The sequence below is a fragment of the Neolamprologus brichardi genome, unplaced genomic scaffold (genome assembly GCF_056152115.1).
Source record: "Neolamprologus brichardi isolate AB-2024 unplaced genomic scaffold, ASM5615211v1 NODE_ptg000033l+_length_6344489_cov_1, whole genome shotgun sequence".
NCBI lineage: Eukaryota > Metazoa > Chordata > Actinopteri > Cichliformes > Cichlidae > Neolamprologus > Neolamprologus brichardi.
The window spans coordinates 1,817,708-1,840,064 of record NW_028270137.1 but is presented as its reverse complement, the minus strand read 5'-3'; the positions used below and the strand labels follow the sequence as shown (position 1 = coordinate 1,840,064).

The 22,357-nt window shown below is 41.9% G+C and overlaps 2 protein-coding genes across 2 annotated transcripts in view; one reads left to right on the top strand and one right to left on the bottom strand.

Annotated features, from left to right (window-relative positions):
* The window catches only part of LOC102793827 (rap1 GTPase-GDP dissociation stimulator 1), a 33,631-nt gene continuing 11,274 nt past the window's right edge, over positions 1–22,357 (bottom strand). The window contains exons 6-14 of the mRNA XM_087837520.1: positions 20,413–20,538; positions 18,779–18,922; positions 15,848–15,979; positions 13,762–13,896; positions 13,502–13,627; positions 11,234–11,373; positions 10,991–11,117; positions 6,940–7,068; positions 1–4,102 (exon numbers count right to left, since the gene is read on the bottom strand). Of these exons, the coding sequence (XP_087693646.1) occupies positions 3,975–4,102; positions 6,940–7,068; positions 10,991–11,117; positions 11,234–11,373; positions 13,502–13,627; positions 13,762–13,896; positions 15,848–15,979; positions 18,779–18,922; positions 20,413–20,538 (1,187 nt within the window). The 3' untranslated portion in view covers positions 1–3,974. The remainder of the gene's footprint in view (positions 4,103–6,939; positions 7,069–10,990; positions 11,118–11,233; positions 11,374–13,501; positions 13,628–13,761; positions 13,897–15,847; positions 15,980–18,778; positions 18,923–20,412; positions 20,539–22,357) is intronic.
* Positions 10,248–22,357, top strand: part of LOC102793538 (neurotrypsin) — a 70,632-nt gene continuing 58,522 nt past the window's right edge. Inside the window, exon 1 of the mRNA XM_087837518.1 lies at positions 10,248–10,271. The gene's annotated coding sequence lies outside the window, so the exon portion shown is untranslated. The remainder of the gene's footprint in view (positions 10,272–22,357) is intronic.

Here is a 22,357-nt window from a genome sequence, read left to right as displayed (position 1 = left end):
GTTAAACTAATTTCTTCCAGTCAGAGAATGGTGCATATAATTAAAATTTTGCTTCATGCATAAAGTTAAAAGATTAAAACTAACAGAACAAGTTTTAAAAAGAGACTTTTCCATTCGATTACATTTTGTATGATGGATTATGTAGAAAAAGTAGAATTGGGCTGAAAGATCTATCGCTTTATCGCCTATTCAGGTTGTAAATCATGTTTTTAAAAAGTAACTAAGTAACTAAGTAACTAAGTAATTAATTACTTTTGAAAATAAGTAATCAGTAAAGTAACGGGATTACTTTTTTGGGGAAGTAATCAGTAATTAATTACTGATTACTTTTTTCAAGTAACTTGACCAACACTGCTGTTGAGTAATCTGTAAAATTCAAAACATGGATGAGAGTAAATTCATTTAGACAGGCGCCAAATCACAACAACAGTCGCCTCAAGGTACTTTATATTGTAAGGTCGACCCTACAAGAATGCGTAACAGTGACTTTGTCCAACAGGCAGATCATTTGTTGTGTATTTGTTTTATTCTACGAATGCATCCATTTGAAATAAAATGATTTGGATCTTTTATTTAACTGTATATAAATGTTTCTGTAACACTGAGTGGTGTTAGCATTGGCAGACGATACTAGAGCTGTGTTGCTGATAGAACGTTCCCATTGTGCTCCGGGAAAGTCTTTATGCTGCCTTTTTTATTCTAATTTTTCTAGTTACAAAAACATGACATGACCACTAGGAAGTCTTCAATCGTAGAGCTTTTCTATAAGTCAGACAACATGACTGCAATCCTAAATATGTTAAGTGCTTCAGCCAGCACTGTGACATAACAAACAAAACAGCGACAAATTCAAAGAAAAACCAACATTAAATGTCCTGGTATAGTTTTGCCATGGTCATCAAAGACGGAAGTGGACAGGGGGGAACGCTTGTTTGAGCGAGGAATCAAGGAGGACAAAGGAGCTTGCAAAGAAAAACGTCTGGACTTCTTTAAGTTACTTGAAGACGTTTCACCTTCATCCGAGAGGCTTCTTCAGTTCTAAGGTCAAATGGTGGAGAGTCCCAGATATAAACCTAGTGGGAGTTTCCCCCCACAGAGGGACAAAAGGACCCCCTGATGATCCTCTAATCGCCTGAGCCAAGGTGTGAAACTGGGTGTGGGTCCCAATAACCTTAGAACTGAAGAAGCTTCTTGGATGAGAGGTGAAACGTCTTCAAGTAACTTAAAGAAGTCCAGACGTTTTCTTTCCAAGCACCCTGGACTACGATAACCTGGATGACCTGAGAACCTTCACAAACATCTGTCACCATCTTACAATGCTGTGATTGCAGACATTCCCCAACTCTCTGTGATGGTACTCATGGTCTTCGATCAGTGACCTCACAGCCCATTGTTCATCAGTGGGCTGGTTTCAGTCATTATACAAATGTTGCTGTTTATAAGACTGGGGAAACCTGCAGTCAGCTGAGACTGAACACGACACCTGGATGAGTTTCTCCGACTAACAAAAATGCTACGTCCAGAGGAACACAATCAACTATCCTTACTTCGATGATTGCGCATGCATCGAGACATGTTCATCTGGGTCTTTAACGATGTAAAGCGCCTTGAGGCAACTCTGTTGGTGCTATATAAATAAAACTGTATTGAGTAGATAAATGTGATCTTTCAGAAACACACACACACCTCACACCCAGATGTTCTCAGGCTCTTCCTTTGTTGCTGTTATTTGTATGTTCATCATTCACATCTGTTGCAGTTCTTATTGGAAGAGTATATGCCATAAAGCAAGTTTATGAACACCCTTTTAATGTTTGAGTCCACTCATAATATCACTGGTGATTTACAGACAGCCTGGCTTGAAGTGGTTTGATAGTAGCTGATAGGCTTATTATAAAACGTAATCTGTGTCGTCTTCAACAGGTTCAACCTATCAGAAAATAAATAGAAACATCACCTCACCTGCCACAACACAGACAAACCAGAGCATTGCACATTCACTTGTACATCACAATCGTATCCAGTAGGTCGTTTTGTTACTGGAGTGATTAAAATAAAACAACAATATTGCTTCAGAATCATCACACTTCATATCACCGGCAAAAAAAGTTCCTCGATATCATCAAAGTTTCTTTTAAACACTCAGGAAGAGCACACGTCACTTCTCTACCTTTGGGATATTGAGAAAAAGGTCCGTTTGGTAAACTATTCTGGCTGCATATTCAATAACATCCTATCCATCCATTGTCTAATGCTTATCCAATTTAGGGCCGTGGTTGAGAAGCGGGGTCCACCCTGAACAGGTCACCAGTCTATCTAACACACAGAGACACACAACATGACCTATGGCCACATTAGAAGTGGCCGTTATCTAACAGCAGGATTCCCACTCTCCATACTTGGCAAAGCTGGCTGGTCGACCTGTTGAGGAATTACCATTCCCTGTTCAGAAGCTTCTAGAAGAGCCCACAAAGGTTTTCTTGGCTTTCTCACTGAAATTTTTACCTGACTTTTTTCATTCTTGGTGATTTTATGATTGTTCCCCTTTAGTATCTGCTCACCAGCACATGTGTCGGTCATACGAGCTGAGACTGTGTGTATATGCAACGCTGAGGATGCTACTTCCTCTCACCACGTGCCAGCCTGTTAAAATCAATGTTACTGAAGTAAGAGTCGCGAGCATGCTGCACTCTCTTGCCTAATCAAATTGAACATTGTTGATCAGCTGGCGTGTGAAGTGTGAAGCTCTCTCTCTACATTCGTTTAACGCTGTCTGCACTGCTGTCCTGTGAGGTCATACCGCCTTAAACGAAGGGCACTCAGTGCAGGAGAGCTTGCAGAGTCTTAGGAAATTTTAACAGATATCAGGAGGCTGTCAAGGCCTCAATAACACAAATACTCTCTGATGAGTTCTGCTCTTCACTGGTGTGTTTCCTCAGTCTGAGCATGTTTCACGTCCCGCCCTAACCAGCACTGTCGGCAGCTCAAAGCCTCATCTGTTCATCTTTTTCTTGTAATTAGAAGATTAATTTTGAGAATTATAAATACTTGGTTTTTGTTCACCCAAAGACATTCCTCTTCAGACTAGTTCCAGTTTATAGTCTCATTTTTCCCAGTGCATTTAATATGGTCATTTCTACATTATTACTTATTATTTGTACTGTTTACTGACATCCTGCTTCCTGTGCAGCACTTGGATTAGATTACAAGCCTGGAATCACAACACAGAAAGAGCTTCCACTGCACCACTGTGATGCTCACGTTCAGTAATATTCAATAACACTTTAACACATTAACATATATTATAATAAAATCTTTGCCAATGACCTGGTACTGAAGTTACAGATATTAGCACTGAGGTTTTATTCGTAACTTTTGCGTGCCCTCCACACCTGTGCACATGCGCCACTTTGGTCCAGAATACTGTAAAACTTGGTGCACCTAACGTGTGTTCTCCAGTTAACTTGACCTCTTACCCTTTCTTTCTGCTATCTTTGTGAAATGTCTACAATGTTACTAGTTGTGGTACTGGATACTTTTTCTGTGGCTTTTCATCAGTCGTTACCTTTGAGCCCCACATGCATACTCATCGCAGACCATCTGATTCATAAATGTGCAGCAGCACACGCTGCATATACACCCGAGGCTGTGCTGATACGACTCATTACTACTCACAGGAAAACCTAAATAAATGAGCGTAGATGACGTCTGTGCAGTGTAAAGACAATGTTGCTTCTTTTAAACAAAGGAGCAAATCAAACACGTAACTCAAAGACTCCTATAATCTGTTGCCTGCCACACATGCACACACCGGGACTAAAAAGGGCCCTTAATTTTTACAGAACAGGTGACAAGAAGCCAGTTCAATACTTTGCAATATTTGTGCAGTAAAATATCGTCGTTTAAGTATGCCACTGAATAAGCTCGATAAATCCACACAGCTGATGGGTCCCCTGTTGCTGCAGGATGCTGGTTTAGCTGGTGTCACCCAGGATGGTGAGTATGGAGCTGGCCTGTGAGGCAAGTTTACTGCTGCTGTGATCTGTGAGTTTACTGATGCTTTCCTTCATATTCGCAGAGTTCAACTCCTCCTTCATGACACCTAGAGCACACAAGAAGAGAAAGAAAAGAGAAACGTAAGAGATCAAATTATGCAGATGCACTGCACCATATTCTCTGATCATCAGTGGGTGTGCAGTAGATTTTGTGTTCTTTAGAGCTTAGTTTGAATACATTACACACCTGAGTCCTAAACCAGGAGAATCTGTGACACGCTCAAACCTGGCTCCCTAAGAATCAGCGATTTTCTACAATAATGCTGCTATTCTATGAAAAAGTCTCTGAAATACCTGATGATGCATGAAAATTCTGCTTTTTAAATTGTCTTTATTTTTTCCACTGTTTAAGTGCACGAGGTAGCCACACAAACATTTCAGGGCTGAAAACACGTTTAGGCTATGCAACCAAAACAACTTTACACAACATCAGTTGCACCAAACTTGGCATTAAATGTCAACGTAAACACACTACTGCTACTGGAAATTCAGAAAACTTCATATCTAATTAGGGATGCACCGATACCGATACTGGTATTGGGTATCGGCCTCGATACCACATTTTCTAAAGTACTTGTACTCGTTAAAAGTCCCCCGATACCGAGACCTGTCTATGTTTGAGCGGCATGTAAGGGGTTAATCACGGGCCCCGAGTGCCCGCCCCTAGGCCCCGAGTGCCCGCCCCCAGGCCCCGAGTGCCCGCCCCTAGGCCCCGAGTGCCCGCCCCCAGGCCCCGAGTGCCCGCCCCCAGGCCCCAAGTGCCCGCCCCTAGGCCCCGAGTGCCCGCCCCCAGGCCCCGAGTGCCCGCCCCCAGGCCCCGAGTGCCCGCCCCCAGGCCCCGAGTGCCCGCCCCCAGGCCCCGGCTGCAGCTCAGAGCTGAGAGAAGGGCAGGCGAGACAAGTCAGCCGTGTGGAACTATTTCAAAGTGAACGAAGACACGAAAACAAAGGCGGACTGCAAATTGTGCTCAGCGAAATTGTCCAGAGGCTCTAAAGGTAGCGCATTTAACACAAGTAATTTAATCAAGCACCAAAATCCCAACACGACAACGAGTACAAAGAGTTTACCCACGCTTATTTACCCACGCTTATTTACCCACGCTTATTTACCCACGCTTATTTACCCACGCTTATTTACCCACGCTTATTTACCCATGCTTATTTACCCACGCTTATTTACCCACGCTTATTTACCCATGCTTATTAGCACAGAGGAGCATAGCTGATGCTACAGCAGTGGGACGGACAATAGTTGGGCATTTTAAACATTCGGCCTTAGCCTACTCCCGCCTCGAGGACATTCAGGGACAGCTCAACCAGCCAATAAAGAGACTGCAGCAGGACGTACAGACGCGCTGGAACAGCACGTATTACATGCTCCAGTCCCTCATTGAGCAAAAGCGAGTGCTGGGCGTGTCCGAGCACGAACTCCCTGACTATCTCACCGCTCACCAATGGGCTCTTATGGAGACGACTGTTGCCATCCTCGCCCCCTTTGAGGAACTAAAAAAGTGAGCAGCTACGACGCACTAGCCTCTGATGTCATCCCAGCTGTGACTGTGCTAGTGAGACGTCTAAACAGAGAAACAGACGAACAAATTTAAAATTAAATTTTGTTTTTTTATAATTATTTATTCTGTAATATGTTGCATACAACATGCTTTTCATTTTAAATAAATGTTTTTAATTCCAAACTAGTCCCTTGTTTGTTTGTTTTTTGTTAAATTATAGGACTAAAGCTGTTACCTGCAAATTTAAATCATGTTTTTATTAAGTACTCGGTATCGGCGAGTACTGAAATGCAAGTACTCGTACTCGTTTTCAAAAAAGTGGTATCAGTGCATCCCTATATCTAATATAATCATTTTGAATTGTCCGAAATTTGCAGCCTTCGTGTCCTGTTACTCTTAACATCGCTATCTGAAACACAGAGTGACACTTGTGATGTTGTCATGGTCCCTGGGGTTGAAGGTTTTGTCTTCATGGTTTATTTTCTAGTCTTGTTATTTAAGTCTTCTGTTAAATTAATCGTGACTTCATGTTTATAATTACTTTCTCTTTGTGTTATTTGTCTTCAACTATATTTCCTCTCTGGTTACACGTCCCTCTTGGACTGTCTCAGTCTCCCCTTGTCCATTGTTGTCCCACATAGCTTTGTATCTCCTAGCTCTGGTTTCCCTGTGCTTCCTGCTCAGTGTCTCCTGAGGTTGATCAGCAACACAAGTACCGTGTTACTGTAATCCAATTACTTTTTTCAAGTAATGAGTGAAGTAAAGAATCACTATTGTAAAAAAGTAATTATATTCCTGTTACTTTCTCGTGAGCACGCTGCGTTACTAAACCGTGATTTTGATTGTGAGAGCGTCTCATGACAATGACGAGCGAGCGGCGTCTGTGGCAGCAACAGACGTGCAGATCAACAACGGATAACATGGAGCGATGGAGAGAGTGCGACCGTGCAGCGTTTACAGCGTGGACGTGCTGACATTAAGTTTTATTCTGTAAAAAGTGACAAAAACATCAGCGTCCGCTGTTCACTCTGCGTGGGAAGAAAACTTAAACTTCAAATCTGAGCGAGCAGCAGCCGCCCCACTCCGGCTAAACAGGTGAATGTAGATTTAAGAGCAACAGGACTCGGTGCTGCTGAATCTTTGATTTTTTTCTTAGTGTCTCCATATTTCATAGTTCCTGTAACCTGCCTGCTCTGGTTTAATCTCTGTGACACTGAGCTGTAAGCTAAAAGGTGCACATCATTTACTTCCAGCTAGGTTTGCTTGTTGCATTTTTGTGGCTCCTTTGACTCTGACATCACAGCTTTATCATTCTACATCCACTGGACAGAATTACTGCAATTTCTATGTGTTGCTTTAAAATCGGACACATACTGGAGTTAGCCAGGCTGCAAATGAGACCTAAAGCACTGAACTTGACCTCGACCGCTCCCACAGGATCCTCCAACATCTTCTTCAGCATGGGCAACAGGTCTGCCTCCCGAAACGGATCCTTCACAGACTCTGTTTACAGACATGCAAAAATAGGTAAACATATATTCTTTGATGTGCATCATCTCTATTCAGCACTGACATCATATCTCTTGATTTGTCAAATATCTCGTATTTTGCTAAATTGCAACAGGTCATTATTGTGTTGTATTGTGTGCTGATCTGTGGAACCAGCGCTCGGTGGCACCTCTCTCTCTCTAAGGGGGAGCCAGGATCCCGCCCAGGCTACTAGACGTCTGATTGGCCAACATTTCTTAGATGAGCTGGTTGAGTGTGACTAATAACTCCATCATAAGGAGATAGTTAACATGGAGATGAGTCTTTTTCCACTTACATTCAGATTTTCTGAACGCTCCTCTTTGGTGGCGAATATGATCGCTGATCCAGGGGGAAGAATTTGTAACTTGGACTAATCTGACTTTTCACAGTCCGACACGATGCAGAATTGGTGAGCATGCATTATTCAACCAATTAATTAAGTCACTGATATCTGAAAAGGTAGTTGTTGATGCAGTAAGGTCAGAGAGCAGGAAACTGAGCTGCTGAGTGCTCATTAAAGATGCAAGGTGTAATAGTTTCTCTGGGAAGACAACACTGGATGCAGAACGGTGTCAAACATTACACATTTGTGATCAAAGTGTTTATAGATAAGGCAAAAGCAGAAACTGTATCCAGTGTGCGGCCACCACATGTTGCACTAAATTAAATGCCTTTGCAATGTTAAGAAATTCTGTGGTGGTGCAGTTAGAGGCATCATGAATATGTAAAGTAAAGTCAGCTTTTATCCAAATGAACAATAACAGATAAAAGTAGAATTCATTTAAGAAATTATTGCAGGATTTGGGAGTTGATAGATTACAATATACAACAAACTGTTTGAGGAATGATGTGAAATTGTCCACATAGGCAATGTTTTCATTCCTGCAGTACGCTTGAACCAAATGTGCAGGTGGTCAACAGCTGAAGAGCAGTCAGAGTAACATCCTTCACACAGGCCCCGGGATAGCAAAAGGTACGGCCACCAAGCATCGCCAAGTGTTGAACCATAGACGTGGGTAGAATCGGCCTTGAGGAGGTCGATGATGAGCAGTTCAGGGGCATGACGGCATGTGAGCTCCAAGATGCAGCTGTGGCAGCAGCGACAATAGTAGTCGTACCTGTCAGAGAAAAGCAGCCATGCCTGTGTGGCGCCACTGCAGGGAGGCTGACACAATGGAGCTGCAGCAGCTCATCACGCCTCCTCTCCATCACGCCTGGGTAGCTGTTGTTGTGTATGTGCGGCTGGCAGCTGAAAAGCTGCAGCCGAGTGCAAAAGAAACGACAACTGAGAATAAAGATCAGTGTTTAAAAGTGTTTAAAAGTGCAGTGGTCAGGTCTGCCGTGCGTCTGCTGCAGCCTGGTTTCTGGAGGAGAGAGATGGTCTGTGCTGCAGCCAGGCAGCCTGGAGGAGTGTTGAAGTGGCGAGAAAGTCCGGGGGTGACACAGCTGTGACAGCCAATCCGGTGCTGAGCAGGCCATGAGAAGGAGGAGCATGTTGAGGAGTGAAATTGGACCACCATCCCATCTTCATTGTCCAAACGGTCCCCATTATCGTTGGGCTGAGCGAGGGGCGTCCAGTAGCCACGGATGCAAAAGCATCATCCTGCTCTGGAGCAGACGGCCCACTAGAACTTAACCCACAGAAGACTGTGCTATAACTGAGAGTATGGTGGGAGAGCTCAGACAGCCATGGCCTGAGGACAGAACAAACTGACAGACAGGCTCAAAACAAAGTCAGGAGCCTTCATGGTGTGTTGATTAGCAGTGGTCGCACCGTTAAAGTTGTAAAGGATGTCAAGCAGAAATGACAGTTTCAACAGCATTAAAGATTTAGTTAAAACTTTAGAAGGCAGCAAAATATGGTTTGAAAGACAGAGAAAGACAGCACAGAGGCACTAATCATAGCAGCCCTGAGCACTAGATCCATAGAGGCTGGGGTCTATCACACCAGGCGAGACCCCAGGTGCAGGCTGTGTAAAGATGCTCCTGTGACAATCCAGCATATAACAGCAGGGTGCAAGATGCTAGCAGGCAAGGCATACATGGAACGCCATAACAATGTGTACAGAAACATCTGTGCTGAATATGGCCTGGAGATCCTCAGGTCACAATGGGAGACGCCTCCTGGTTTTGAATGACCGAGCTAAGATACTGTGGGATTTCCAGGTACAGACGGACAAACTGGTGATGGCTGACCAACCAGAGGCGGAGGAAGATGGGTACAGCACATCAGGAAAAAGGAACACAAGAAGCTGGAGAAACACCACAGAGGGGCTCGAGAAGATGTGGAGGGTGAATGTAACTGTGGTTCCTGCTCTCAGGGCAGTGACCGCCAAACTGGGCGAGTGGCTCCAACAAATCCCAAGAATGAGCTCCGAGATCCTGTCCAGAGGAATCCTCAATCCTGGGAATCTGGTGGAGGACCTGTGTGCGTGTAACATACAACCTGCTGGTTATGGTAAAATGTTTTTAAATCCTGGGCTGGTAGTGTTCTGACGTTTCAATTATGAGGTCATTCTATGTACAACATATTTCTGTGAGCCCGACTACTGTGATACTCTACACTCACTCACTTCCACAGACACCAAATTACAACTTGTTGTGAACACAGACAGTGTTGGGGAGTAACGGAATACATGTACCGCCGTTACGTATTTAAAATACAAAATATGAGTAACTGTATTCCGTTACAGTTACCGTTTAAAAAGGTGGTATTTAGAATACAGTTACTTTGTTGAAATAAATGGATTACACGGCGGTACTTCCCTGTTTCATATTGTGGCGGGTCAGGACTGTTTGGGTTTTGTTTGACAGCTACGTTCTGCTGTTCCAGGCGGCGGGTAACCATGGTAACCATGGCAACTGGCAGTTACAGTTGCCATGGTTACAGGGTGACCCTCTCTCTCTGCGTTTCCTGGGTGAGAGAGGCCTTTTTGTTGTTGTTGTGCTAAGCTAACAGGCAGAATGCTACAGGTATAGCTCTAAAGAATGTAGCATCATGGGCAGTGTAGTCCGTGCTGCAGGGAGAATGGACTGCCATACACGTTATGTGTCTGTGAGCGAGGGAGGGAGAGAAAGGAAAAGTACGAGCTGTCATCGAGCAGAAACGGGAGCTGGAAGCATGTAAATATAATAATAACCACTGCAGCCAAGAAGAGAGCCTGACGAGCCCAGCTGTAAGTTAGCTATTAAGACTCGACTGTACACCGTGTTCGTGTTTTCCTCCAAAAACAATAAGTTCCGTTGGAGCAGCCTTTCAACGCCTCTCTCTGTCTCTCGCTAGCAAAGTTGACCCAGACAACAAAGTAAAGCTAGTTTTCAGCTACGAGCCCGACACCAAACCGATGTATTAGCCAGAGGTCCCTTTACTACGGTTCGGAGCCGCGGACCTTCAGTAACAGTAATAAATCACAGCAATAGTACATTCATGTAGTTGTAAACAGCATGATAATATATTAAGTAATCCAAAGTATTCAGAATACGTTACTCTCATTGAGTAACGTAACGGAATACGTTCCAAAATACATTTTGGGGCATGTAATCTGTAATCTGTAATGGAATACATTTTAAAAGTAACCTTCCCAACACTGCTAATAGAGTGCCAGGCTCTTCCTTTGATACACCAAATAATTCAAAGTCGCTTCCAGACGAGACCAAACTAGCATCTGATAGTTGGAAGTGTTGGAACGCCCACGTTCCCAAATATATTCCAGAGTAATCGCTCATTCCTAACTGGAGAACACTTCGTAGTAACACTTTGGATCCTTCTAGAAGCGCTGCAGAGCCGTCTCGGGCCATCAGAAACTTCAGGCCCAGCAGACTCGTGAAGCTCGAGAGATCTCACTAGAACTACACTGTCTGATAAATTCAGCTGAAGAACTTGAAATTGCTTTACCAATGTCAATGGCACTTGCAATCGCCAGGGCAACCAGGGCTTCATTCTGCATGATGACATGTTCACTCGATGCCATAGAAATGAGATGCCGAATTCCATTGGCTCTGGCTACCTCACGGACAACTTCCTGTTGAAGAGAGAAAATCAGCCGATCATAAGATAATAAGTGAACATCAGTGAGTTTGATAACGAACACAAACAAATTAGAATTTAACCAGAGAAACAGAGAATAATCTGACTCACAGAGTTCTGACTGTGTCTGATGAGAGCAGCCAGCAGGCGACTGGCTTCTCCTCGGACTCCTGCGTGATCTTTGGCTTCGCACCACTCCATGATCCGATCGAGTAGGTCGGCATCTCTCCCCAGCACTAACGCAGCTTCCTCTGACACACAGTGTAGCAGAGGGCAGAAGACGTTTGTTTTGACTACGATTAACAAAGACTGCCAGCTGTACATGGGGGGAAAAGATGTACTGTGTATTACATTAATCGGAGTGAAGCACGACATTTTGGTGGGTCTCCTCATATGAAATGTAATTTTGATCCTCGCACAACATTTCTGCTGAATTAATGTCGGGTGTTTGACTTGGCGAGGTGCTTTTCCTTTGGTGTTCAGGGTTGTGTTGATGACGGCCTCGTTGATACCTTCAAATCTTCGGCCTGGATGGAGGTTTACATACTTTCATTTCATATTTTCATTTAATTTCTTTAAACAGGCTTTCTGTTTCAGACGTGTGTCCCATACAGAAACCCAGACCACTCGTTATCCCAATACCCCTTCAGACCTGACACCACATGGCGGCTGTTTCACTGGATCTGCTGGATTCACACATTAGCCCAATATTTTATTTTTGCAGGTTGCAGAAATGTCACAAGGTGGAAAGGGACAAGTTATCTAGAGTTTTTTACTCTGCATGTTTTGCTGTGTTTTACCTTTATAATATTTTAATTAGGGATGCACTGATACCGATACTGGTATCGGGTATCGGGGCCGATACTGTAAAATGTGTGTGTACTCATACTCATAAAAGTTAACCGATACCAACTTATTTCATTAATCAGAGGGTGGCTTGTCATTTCTGTTGTAGTGTTTTAGATTATTATTATTATTTTATTTATTATTTATTTTATAATTTTTTATATTTTATTATTTATTTAATAATAATTATTTTGTTTGTTTACAATATGGACACTCTGCAATAATTTAAAAGTTTATTTTATTCTCAAACCTAATTTGTATTTATTTGATTCCAAACAGAAGTGTTTATTTATTATTCTGAAAGCTCGAGACAGTGCCAATAGTTCAGTGATATTTTGTTAAATTACAATGTGGAGACTCTGCAATAATTTAACAGAAGTGCTTATTTTTCACTTGAAATTTTTTTGTGGTCATTTTTATTAAGATTTTATTTTTTATTAAAGGGAATATAATAAAACCTGTCTTCCAATTAATTGTATTTGTGTGTGTGTGTGTGTGTGGTAGAAGTATCGTTTTTTGTACTCTGTATCGGCAAGTACTCAGATCCAAGTATCGGTATCGTATCGGTTTGAAAATATTGGTATCGTTGCATCCCTAATTTTAATATTGTACACTGGTTTATTTTTATGAGTTTTACTGCATGTTTTTATGGTATTTATTGGTGACTTGTCCTGGAAAGGACCTCCGCCCCTACCTGATTATAAACCTGATCACACCTGGGAGGTCCCAGAGGCCAATAAGAGGGCCTGGCAGACCACAGAGAAGGAGGCTTAAGAGACAAGCAACAGTGGCGGAGCCCTGGGGACTGGTGGAGCTTGGCGTCAGCAGTGGGGAAGATACAGCGCCAGCGACCAGGGACGCGGAGTGAGCGGTTCGACTGATGCAGCAACAGGAGGCCAGATTACGCGTCTGCGGGGAATTAGAGGCGGCGGACGGGCTGGTGCCGATTGTCAGTTACAAAGAAACGGCGGCAGAGTTGAGAGCTCTGCCCGCCCGGGGTAAGTCTTTTGACTCGTCCCCTTTAATGAATGAAAGCTGCCTAAAAGAGTAGTGACTGCCGCTGCCTTTCTTTAGCGCACCGGGGGAGAGGAAGGCGAGGACGCCGCCGGGTTTCCCTCCTGCACCGCTTCACTGGATTTTTAATTCTTAGTGACTCTAAGAAGTGGCAGACGCCACGGGACTTTTAATGTTGTGTTTTATTGATTTTTATTGTGCTGTCCCCTGGCCAGGGTTGTTTTAATTCATTTTATATTTTTAACTATTTAAATATAATAAATTATATTTTAATTATACAGTTTTTAATTTCCCTTGGCGGCTCCACTGCTCTGTCCGTTTGGAGGAAGGTTTCCCTCCTTTAAAAACACTGGAAAAAAAAAATCACCTTCGCTCCGTTACATAAAGCAGTGTGTTTGTGCTGTTGGTCAATGGTCAATAAGAGGTCTTCTACCAAAGGGAAGAATCAAAGTTATCACATGTCATCAAAACTAAACAACTCTTGTTTCCAAACTGAAGCGTTTGAAGCGTTTTGCTCACCGTGTCCGTCCACCATCATGCGCAGAGTACCCAGCAGTTTGAACTGAACTGGGGGCATGTCAGAGCGCAGCAGCGTCTTTATCCTGTCAGTCACCCCGTCCTCCAGCATCCGCACTTTGTTGGTGGCTGGAAACACACACGTCACATTATCGACTCTCTCAGAGTTTCAGGTTTACTTTATCAATTCACATCGATTTTAAGGACAAAACACATTCAGGATCGTTTTAGTGTATGAAATGTACTTCAGTGGAAGCCTGTACCAGGAATGGCGAGGTTCCTGAGGGCGCTTAGTCCAGCGTGTTGAACAGATACGTCTCCTTCGTCTACGTGCTGCTCCAACAATGTCAGGATGTGAGGAACCACGCCGAGGTCCAGCATCTTCACACAGTTACTGTCTGACAGAAAAGCAACAAGTCCTCAAAACCCAACTACTTAAAAACAAACAAACATCAACATGAAGGTCGTTTGGGGCTTTTCTCTCTACTTTGTAAAGCAAGAATTGGTGCAAAGTTTTAATTTTGTTATTATTTTCTCTAATTCACACAAAATCTAAATTATACACAGTCTCAAAGGGTAAAAAAGTAAGAACTATTTATATTAATGTGGATTTAATACTCGGATTTTTACCTTTATGGTTTCACAAAGGGTTAAAAAGAGGATGCACAAAATTAATATGATTTACTTTTTGCAAACGCACATAAAGATAAACTCAGCACTTTGTATCACTGTAAACATAAGACCTTTCCCCCACTCTCAGATGTAATGAGAGGTAAGCTGGGACTTCAATCCCTTCAATCCCACCTCCTCCACACATAACTCTTATCATTTCTGCACAGCAGTAGTGTAAATTAGCCTTTATACACGTAGTGTTTTGCCCATTTTAAAGAAACAGATCTTTCAAAGCCACTGATTTAAACCTAGTCATATTCCAAAAGTGCTGCTGCACCGTGTATGGCTGATGGGAGCGCCTCTGCAAAGCTACTCAGGTCTTGCTTTTTTCCCCTGGAGGCTAAAGGCAGAACAGCGTCCTCACTCATCGGCTCATCCAAGCTCTGTACTGCCTGCTGGGTAATACTCACAGGATCAGAGACTGGACTTTTTAAACAGAGCGCTGATCCAGACTTCCTATAGTGAGGTGCTGGTTCCACAGATCAACCAAACCTAAGAGCACCGTACCAGCAATCCACCGTGGTGGTGGCAGCGTTATGGTCTTGGGCTGTTTTGCTGCCAGTGGTACATTGAACAAGCTGGATGGAATAATGAAGAAAGAGGACTACCTCCAATTTCTGTAACTTCATCTCAGATCAGCAGCAAGACAGAAAGTTGGACACAGCCGGTTCCACAGGGACAATGATCCCAAACACATAACAGCTGGATTAGGAAAAGATAAAACAGGCTAACATTAAGCTTCTGGAATTTCCAAAGCCCCAAACTGAGACTTGTTGGAAATTTGTGGAATACATTTCAAATCTGGATTCATCCAAGGAAACCAACCAATTTGAGTAAACTATCAATTCTGCCAAGACGATTGGTCAAATATCCATCCAGAATTATGCCAGAAGCTCGTCGATGGCTACCAAAAGCACCTGGTTGAGGTACAATATGTAAAGGGACATAAAACCAAATATTAGTGTATAATTGAGTATTTTAGTATACTTTGACTCCAAATTCAAACTTGTGCAGCCAATTGTTGTTTTTTGGGGTGATTAGAGATGTGTGGTCTACAACAGCGGTCCCCAACTGCCGGGACAGAGACTGGAGTTGTTTGGTTAAGCTGGGGCTCAGGTGTGAGACTGATGGTCTTTTCCCGTGTGTTATAAATACATTTTCTTTTTTTTGGTACCCAACTGGTTTTATTTTGTTGCATTTATTTGCGACACCTTAAAAGCTGGTCTGTGAGAATATTGTCAGACATAAACCGGTCCGTGGCGCAAAAAAGGTTGGAGGCCGCTGCTCTACGAGCATTTCACGCCAGAAACACATCACGTGATAACACTAAATGACACTGAACACCAAAAACAGTATGTTAAAGAAACTGTTAATGAATGAGAATGACTATACTGTGTTACATTACACTGTTTAGAAGATCTTGTACCAGTTTTGATCTGTTTAAAACAAAAGATTAAAAAAAAAATGTCTATTTTGAATTTAATGTATAAATTGTAAACTGTCTGGACAGATTCTGCTGAGGAAGTAGAAGAAAGTGTGTTTTTGAGATGTTTCACCAGGGAAAAAAAATGGGTGAAAACCAAGAAAAAGAAATCTTAAGTTATCTTTAAAAAAGTTCTAACAGTTTAGAGAACTGTTTCAAAAGACCATATAGTGTCTCTTTGACAAACATCTCACCATTCCTGGCGAAGTTGGCGATGGCAAGCGCTCCCGACAGCTGCAGTTGGGTGTTGGAGCTCTGGAGCCATGACAGAACATCCTGGTACACCAGACCTGATCCTTCACCAAAACACTTCTGCATGGACTCATCTGACACACAAACAGTCTTTTGAAAATCACATGATTTAGATTCACATGCAGCAGTGACATTACTATTGCTTTATTAGGTAAATCAATACACTAGTGCACCAACACCAGAGATTACATATTAGATTCATTCATTCAGTGACAAGTGCAGTGCATTTTTTTATTTACTAATTTTTGTTTTGTAACTGTAACTCGACACAATGAACATATTTCCAGGACAATCAGAGAGAAAAATGCATCTTCCCCTGATAGTTATTAGTCGTCGTCACCACTGATTCAAATGAGTCCGTGCCTGTAATCAGTTTGAGCAGATAATCAGACATATATTCTACCTTCGTGCTCTTTGAGTGAAACAAAATTAAATTTTGGCACTCCCCGTTTTTCACTATTAAATGAGCTACTAAATACTTGCCCACCCAGCTGTTTCTGAACCAATCACAGCTGTTTCTTGTATAAATGCTGCATCTGCCCAATGTGATTTGAGATAAAGCAAACATTTCTTAAGCTTAATGGAATTATTAGACCCCTGATATGCCATGAAATTACTCTGTCCCTATATTATTTATACAGGATAATATATGTTCATATGGTATCCTTTCTTGTGTGCTTCCACTCTTTAACAGAACTCTGACTTTTGCCCAGGAACAAACATTTTCATAAGTAACCACAAAATACCAAAATACTCACCTCCCCTTGAGTAAATAGCCTGTCAAACCCACCAACAAACAACACACAAATATGATCCTTACCAAGGAACATAGAAAAGATACTACTGCTGCTAACAATAACAGCAGCTACAATAATAATACAAATAAAACAAGTCCATCTGACCAAGGTTAAGAGAAGAAAAAAGGAAGAAAATCCCCAAAAACCTCACATAACATGAACGAGCTCACTGTGAAATAAACTCTCTGTTGATGAAATCCAGTGTGGTCATCAAACCTCATCTTCTAACTACAAGAATGGAGCCATGATCCTCACAGCATGGCAGGGAAGGTCAGTGTGAGCCAAATATTCTTTGTCTGCAACTTTCTATGTGCTTTAATAACCTCACAAAAATGACATTCTTTCTCCATGGCCCTGCATCTCTGTTTGATGTTTCTCCTTCACTGCATCATCACTCGTTCACATTCCAGGAATGTCTGGAATATTCCAATGATAGTGTGGCAGGGGTGTGGTCTTTGGCTCGGAGGCAGGGGAGGCTCAAGGGGCAGTGGCAGGGAGGGTGATGGAGCAGGTGGAGATGTGGTTCTAGTGAGGTCTCTTTCCCTTTTTAGTGACCTGAGACAGCAGCGTGGAGTCAGCTGCAAAGACGTCGGTGCCAAACGAAAGAAAAGTGTCAAATAAAGGAAATGTGAACAGTGTCCTGAGCATCGTGTGGGGTCTGGATCATTTACAGATCGGTCTATATATATTTGGACACTGACACAAGCTTGTTTTTTCCCTGTTTACCTAAACATATTGTTGTTGTGAAGACTCTCAGCTTTTATTTGAAGGTATCAGCCTTTAAATTGGATGAACGCTTTAGCTCTTTAACATTTGCCACACTCTGGCAAACGACCAAAAACAATGGGACACTTGAGTCAAAGCCTATTTCAATGCCATGTGTGGACATTTCCTTTGTTGTTTCATTATCAACTAAGCAGATAAAAGGTTTGGAGTTGACTTGAGGTGTGGTGCTTGCATTTGGAAGACTTTGCCACGAACAGACAACATGCAGTTAGAGGAGGTGAAACAAGCCTCACAGGTGAACACAACGACACAAGAACACCTGCACGTCCAAAGAAGACAACAGTGGTGGATGATCGCAGCATCATTTCCATGGTGAAGCTTCCACAAAGAAACAGCAACGGAAAGTCGCTGCAGTAAAGTCCTGGCAGCGCATTCAAAAGGAGGAAACCCGGTGATGTCCATGAGTTCAAGACTTCAGGGCGTCACTGCCAGCAAACGGGTTTTAATCAAGTATTAGAAATGATTCTTTTCTTTTATTATTATTTTATTTTAATTACTTTTGAGCCCCGAAATACAGGGATTATGTTAAAAAATGCTTTTTGTTCAACTGAATTAAAGCTGAAATTCTGCACTTCAGCTACATCTGAGTTGTTTTGTTTGATAACGTGCAGAACAAAATTAAGAAAGAAGTTGCCTCTGTCCAAACTTTTGGACCTGTATGTACACGCCTACCACCTCTGCTATCAGATGTTTGATATAGTCTGTTTTGCACCTTCTACACGTTACTTCACTCTGATAATCACAGATTAAGACACTGCTGCTCTTTCTAGCTGCTCACGCCTCTTTGACGTCTTTAGCTTCCAGCCAGCTGCTCATAATGCGACGATCTGCCTCTTCCAGTCTCTCATTTCTGTTGGCAATATCTGTGTTAACCTAACTTGTGACGTTTTCACTGCACAGTTGTTTAAGCACACTACTGAGTTGGGACATCTCTTGCTTCGCTTTTTTCAAAGTTCAACAAAAGCATTCGATGCAATACTCGAGGCTGTTTCAGCTTTCAGCGTGGTCTCTGTCACCATGCTTGCATAGCTTATGCCCTGTTTAGCCACTTTTTGATTTCTTAGGTGTCACTGAAATAAAAAGAAACCTCTCAACACTAAGGAAAACTACTTACAGACAGTAGATGCCCAATGAGAGGCAAAGCCAGGGGGAACAGAGGTTTTGCTCAGGAGCTCTGCATTAGGCGAGCATCTTGGTGAGTGGATCCCAGCACTTTGTCTTCCTCTGTTTGTCATCTGACCACTTTTTCCTTTCAAATCTACACTAAGACAATGTTGTTGCATTACGTACCCCCTAAAAGCAGGGACACCATTAGGTTGGAGGCAATCTTGATGCTGCAGAGGTCATGTGGGTCAGAGCCTCCCTGCAGACTCCGAATCATCTCGGATAAAGCTTCTGGGACTCCTGACTCTGCAAACTGTAGTTTCAGAGTATCTGGTGGCACAGAACAATTCAATTTACTCATATAGCACCGAATCACAACAACAGTTGCCTCAGGACGACAACCCAACAAGTTTTACTACTGTCTCCATTAACCCTTTAAGACCTACCATAGAACCAAGCCCGCCAGAGCTTATATTATATGTTTACATGCTGTGGAGCCGTTTTTGGGAGCATTTCAAGTTGCTATACATCAATACAACCATTATAGCCTAAATTTAATAATATGTCTGCATTAAGTGCATAGTAATTACATAAATTGCAAAAAAGTGCAATAAACTACAAAAAAATTTAAAATCATTTTTGTTTTTTAACATATATTTCTAGTTAGAGAAATTTAAGAGGCTTATACCTCAAAACTGTAAATACAAAAAAGTTGCACAAAATAGTTTCCCACCACAGGAAATTTATTTTAAGTGTCTTCATAGTTTTATTTTTGAAATACACCAATTTTTATACACTGCAGGAAAAACGAAAATAAATATTATAATGCAAATTTGCAAAAAAACAGCATATGCATCAAAATAAACTATTTCCAGCAGTGCAATATGAGTCCTAAGCATCCCAGAAACCACACAGAAAGTCATAAAGTCAAAGATAACTTTTAAAAACACCAGTATAGGCTCATGAGGCCCTGATGGTAAAAAAACTACATTTCCGCGAAAATGACGTCACTTCCGGTTTCGGGCAGGTCATGGCAGACATGCAAAAGTTCACTCTGACGTGTATTCCAACATAGGAAGTGTTATGAACAGCTGATCGGATCAGCAAAGCGTGTTTCTGGAATATTATGTTTTTGTTGCTGCAAGTGCTTTTTATGCAGTTTTTGCAAAGTTATATGAGGAAGGAAACTGTGACCGAGGACAAGCTGATGGCATAAGATGTAAGTACAACTCCTCCGGTTTCATATGCAAAAAACATTATTGCGCTAGCTCACGTGGTTGCAGAGCTACAAGGATTTAAAAATAGTTAGCAAAACAGAGCGTGCCCGCTCCGACTGGCTTTAAAGGGTTAATCATTAACATATGCATGAAGAAAACTAATGTTTGGACTTTATTTTGTTACTGAGCAGCATATGTGGTAAAAGTCTTTGGGTGCTTTTATAATAGGAGACACATTTTCTTACTTCATCCATCAAAAAATAAATGTCTGACAAGTCAAGGCAATGCCACATGCCAAGGCTGCTCTCCATCTCCCTCAAGCTTTCTACAACCCAAACTCCAGAAAAGCTGCGTAAAAAGTAGGAAAACCAAATACTATGGATCTGCAAGTGTAGACCCATTTTAACTGACATTAAAACACAGAACACTGATTTAATATTTTAGTAGATCATGAAACGTATTAGCTCATTATGAATTGGATAAAAGCAGCATGTTTCAAATAAGTTGGAAGTGGACCAACAAAAGTAGATGGTACTAAAAAGAACGTTTCTGAGGAGTAAAGATGGGCGGAGGTTCACCAGTCGATTAAAAACATGCCCTTACCGCTCTCTCCCAGAGAGCCCAGTATTTCCAAAATGACATGTCGGCGTTCAGCATCAGGGGCCTGTTTCAGCTGAAATATCAGCACATCTGCAACATCCAGCTGTGCCAGCGCCTCCCTCGCAGAGTCTGCAAACACATGTGGTCTGTAATCAGCTACAGAATTACTGACACATCATAATCATAGCAGAACAGCTTATTGCACAGTGAATCGTCTCTGCATGAGAAGGATTTCTTTTTTCTTTTCTGAAGTATTAGCCCACCTGCCACTGGGACACACTTTGGTTGCTTTAACCTGTAAGCTGTGTAAGCTGTAATTAGATCACAGTAGCTGAAAAGAACTGTGGCTAAGGAGGCAGAGCAGTTCAACAGGTTTCTCTGATCAAAGTTGAAGTGCTCTTAACAAGATACTGAACCCTAAATTTCTCCAGGTGTGCATGCTATATTAATACAATACAATTATAACGCACAGTTTGTTGAGTAGTTCGAGACTAAACTCAAATGCTTTCTTCTGTTAAAAGGCTTTAAAAGATTCCTCTGGCCTGACATGGTTACGGGGACTGTGTCAGCCATTTATCTCTGGCATGTTGCTCACAAAACAAAACCCTCTCTGCTTCATGTTTAGGGTTGCAGCAGTGTTGGGTGTAACGCGTTACTGTAATTAAATTACTTTTCCACTGAAAAAGTAGAGTAACTGATTACTGTTCATTTTTAGGTATTTTAATTACAGTTACTTACAATGTGCTTGCGTTACATTGTAAAATAATTAAACTCGCTGAAAATCATTATTTAATTTCAATAATCTGTCTTCTAAACGTAGAAGTAAACTCTTTAACGTCGCTGTAGTGCAGCTGCGTCGTTTCACACCAGTTTGCTGCACGGTCGTTTTCTACAGCGGGAGATGTCGGACTGAAGCGAGTGGCTGTTTTTTTATTCCCGTCTCTTCACTTTTCTGAAACAAGCAGACAAGAACATTACAGTAATATGTAAAAACTATGGGCTGCTGTTCATAGCACGAGTAATCTACTGAAGCTGACACAGAGCAGAGACGAACACTTCTGAGCGATCCTTGTTCATCATCCATCACCGCGGCAACTGCTGCTAAGCAGCAAAACCTGATTTTACTTCAGCAGCACAGAAAGTGTCTGAAGGTGAGCTTAAAGAATGATCGCAGGCGACACTGTGGAAGAGATGCTACAGCTGCGTACTGTAGATCAGCGGTCCCCAACCCCCGGGCCTCGGACCGGTCCGTGAGTCGTTTGGTACCGGGCCGCGAGAGTTGAGGCTCAGGTGTGAAATGTATAGTTTTCAGGGTTTTTATCGGTTTTCAGCGTTATTTTGTTATCGTTTTTATCGTTTACTCGGTTTTCCTGGGTCTTTTCACGTGTGTTATGAATAAATCTTCTTTTTTTCGGTACCAGTACTAGTTTTATTTTGTTGTATTTATCCGCGACACCTTAAAGGCCGGTCCGTGAAAATATTGTCGGGCATAAACCGGTCCGTGGCGCAAAAAAGGTTGGAGACCGCTGCTTTAGAGTCTCCGTCTTTAAAAATATTTATTTATTATTTAATTTTTTTTATTTTTTTATTTTTTAAATAAATTTATTAATTATTAATTTATTAATAAATTAATTTTTTATTTTATTTTTTACATTTTTTTTTATTATTTATTTAAAGAGTTTAATTTCTATTGTTTGCCACTCAAGGTTTATAGAGATTTTAAGAAGTATTTAGTTAAATTACTGATTTAGTAATTAAGTTACTTTTCAGACACAGTAATTAGATAAGTATTTTAAATACAATATTGACTAAGTAATTAGTAATTAATTACTTTTTTAAAGTAACTTACCCAACACTGGTTGCAGGTGCATTCATTAAAGGCAATGCTGTAGCTATAAAGAACATGTCTGACAATCAAACTACATCTAACAGCACTGAATACAACGAA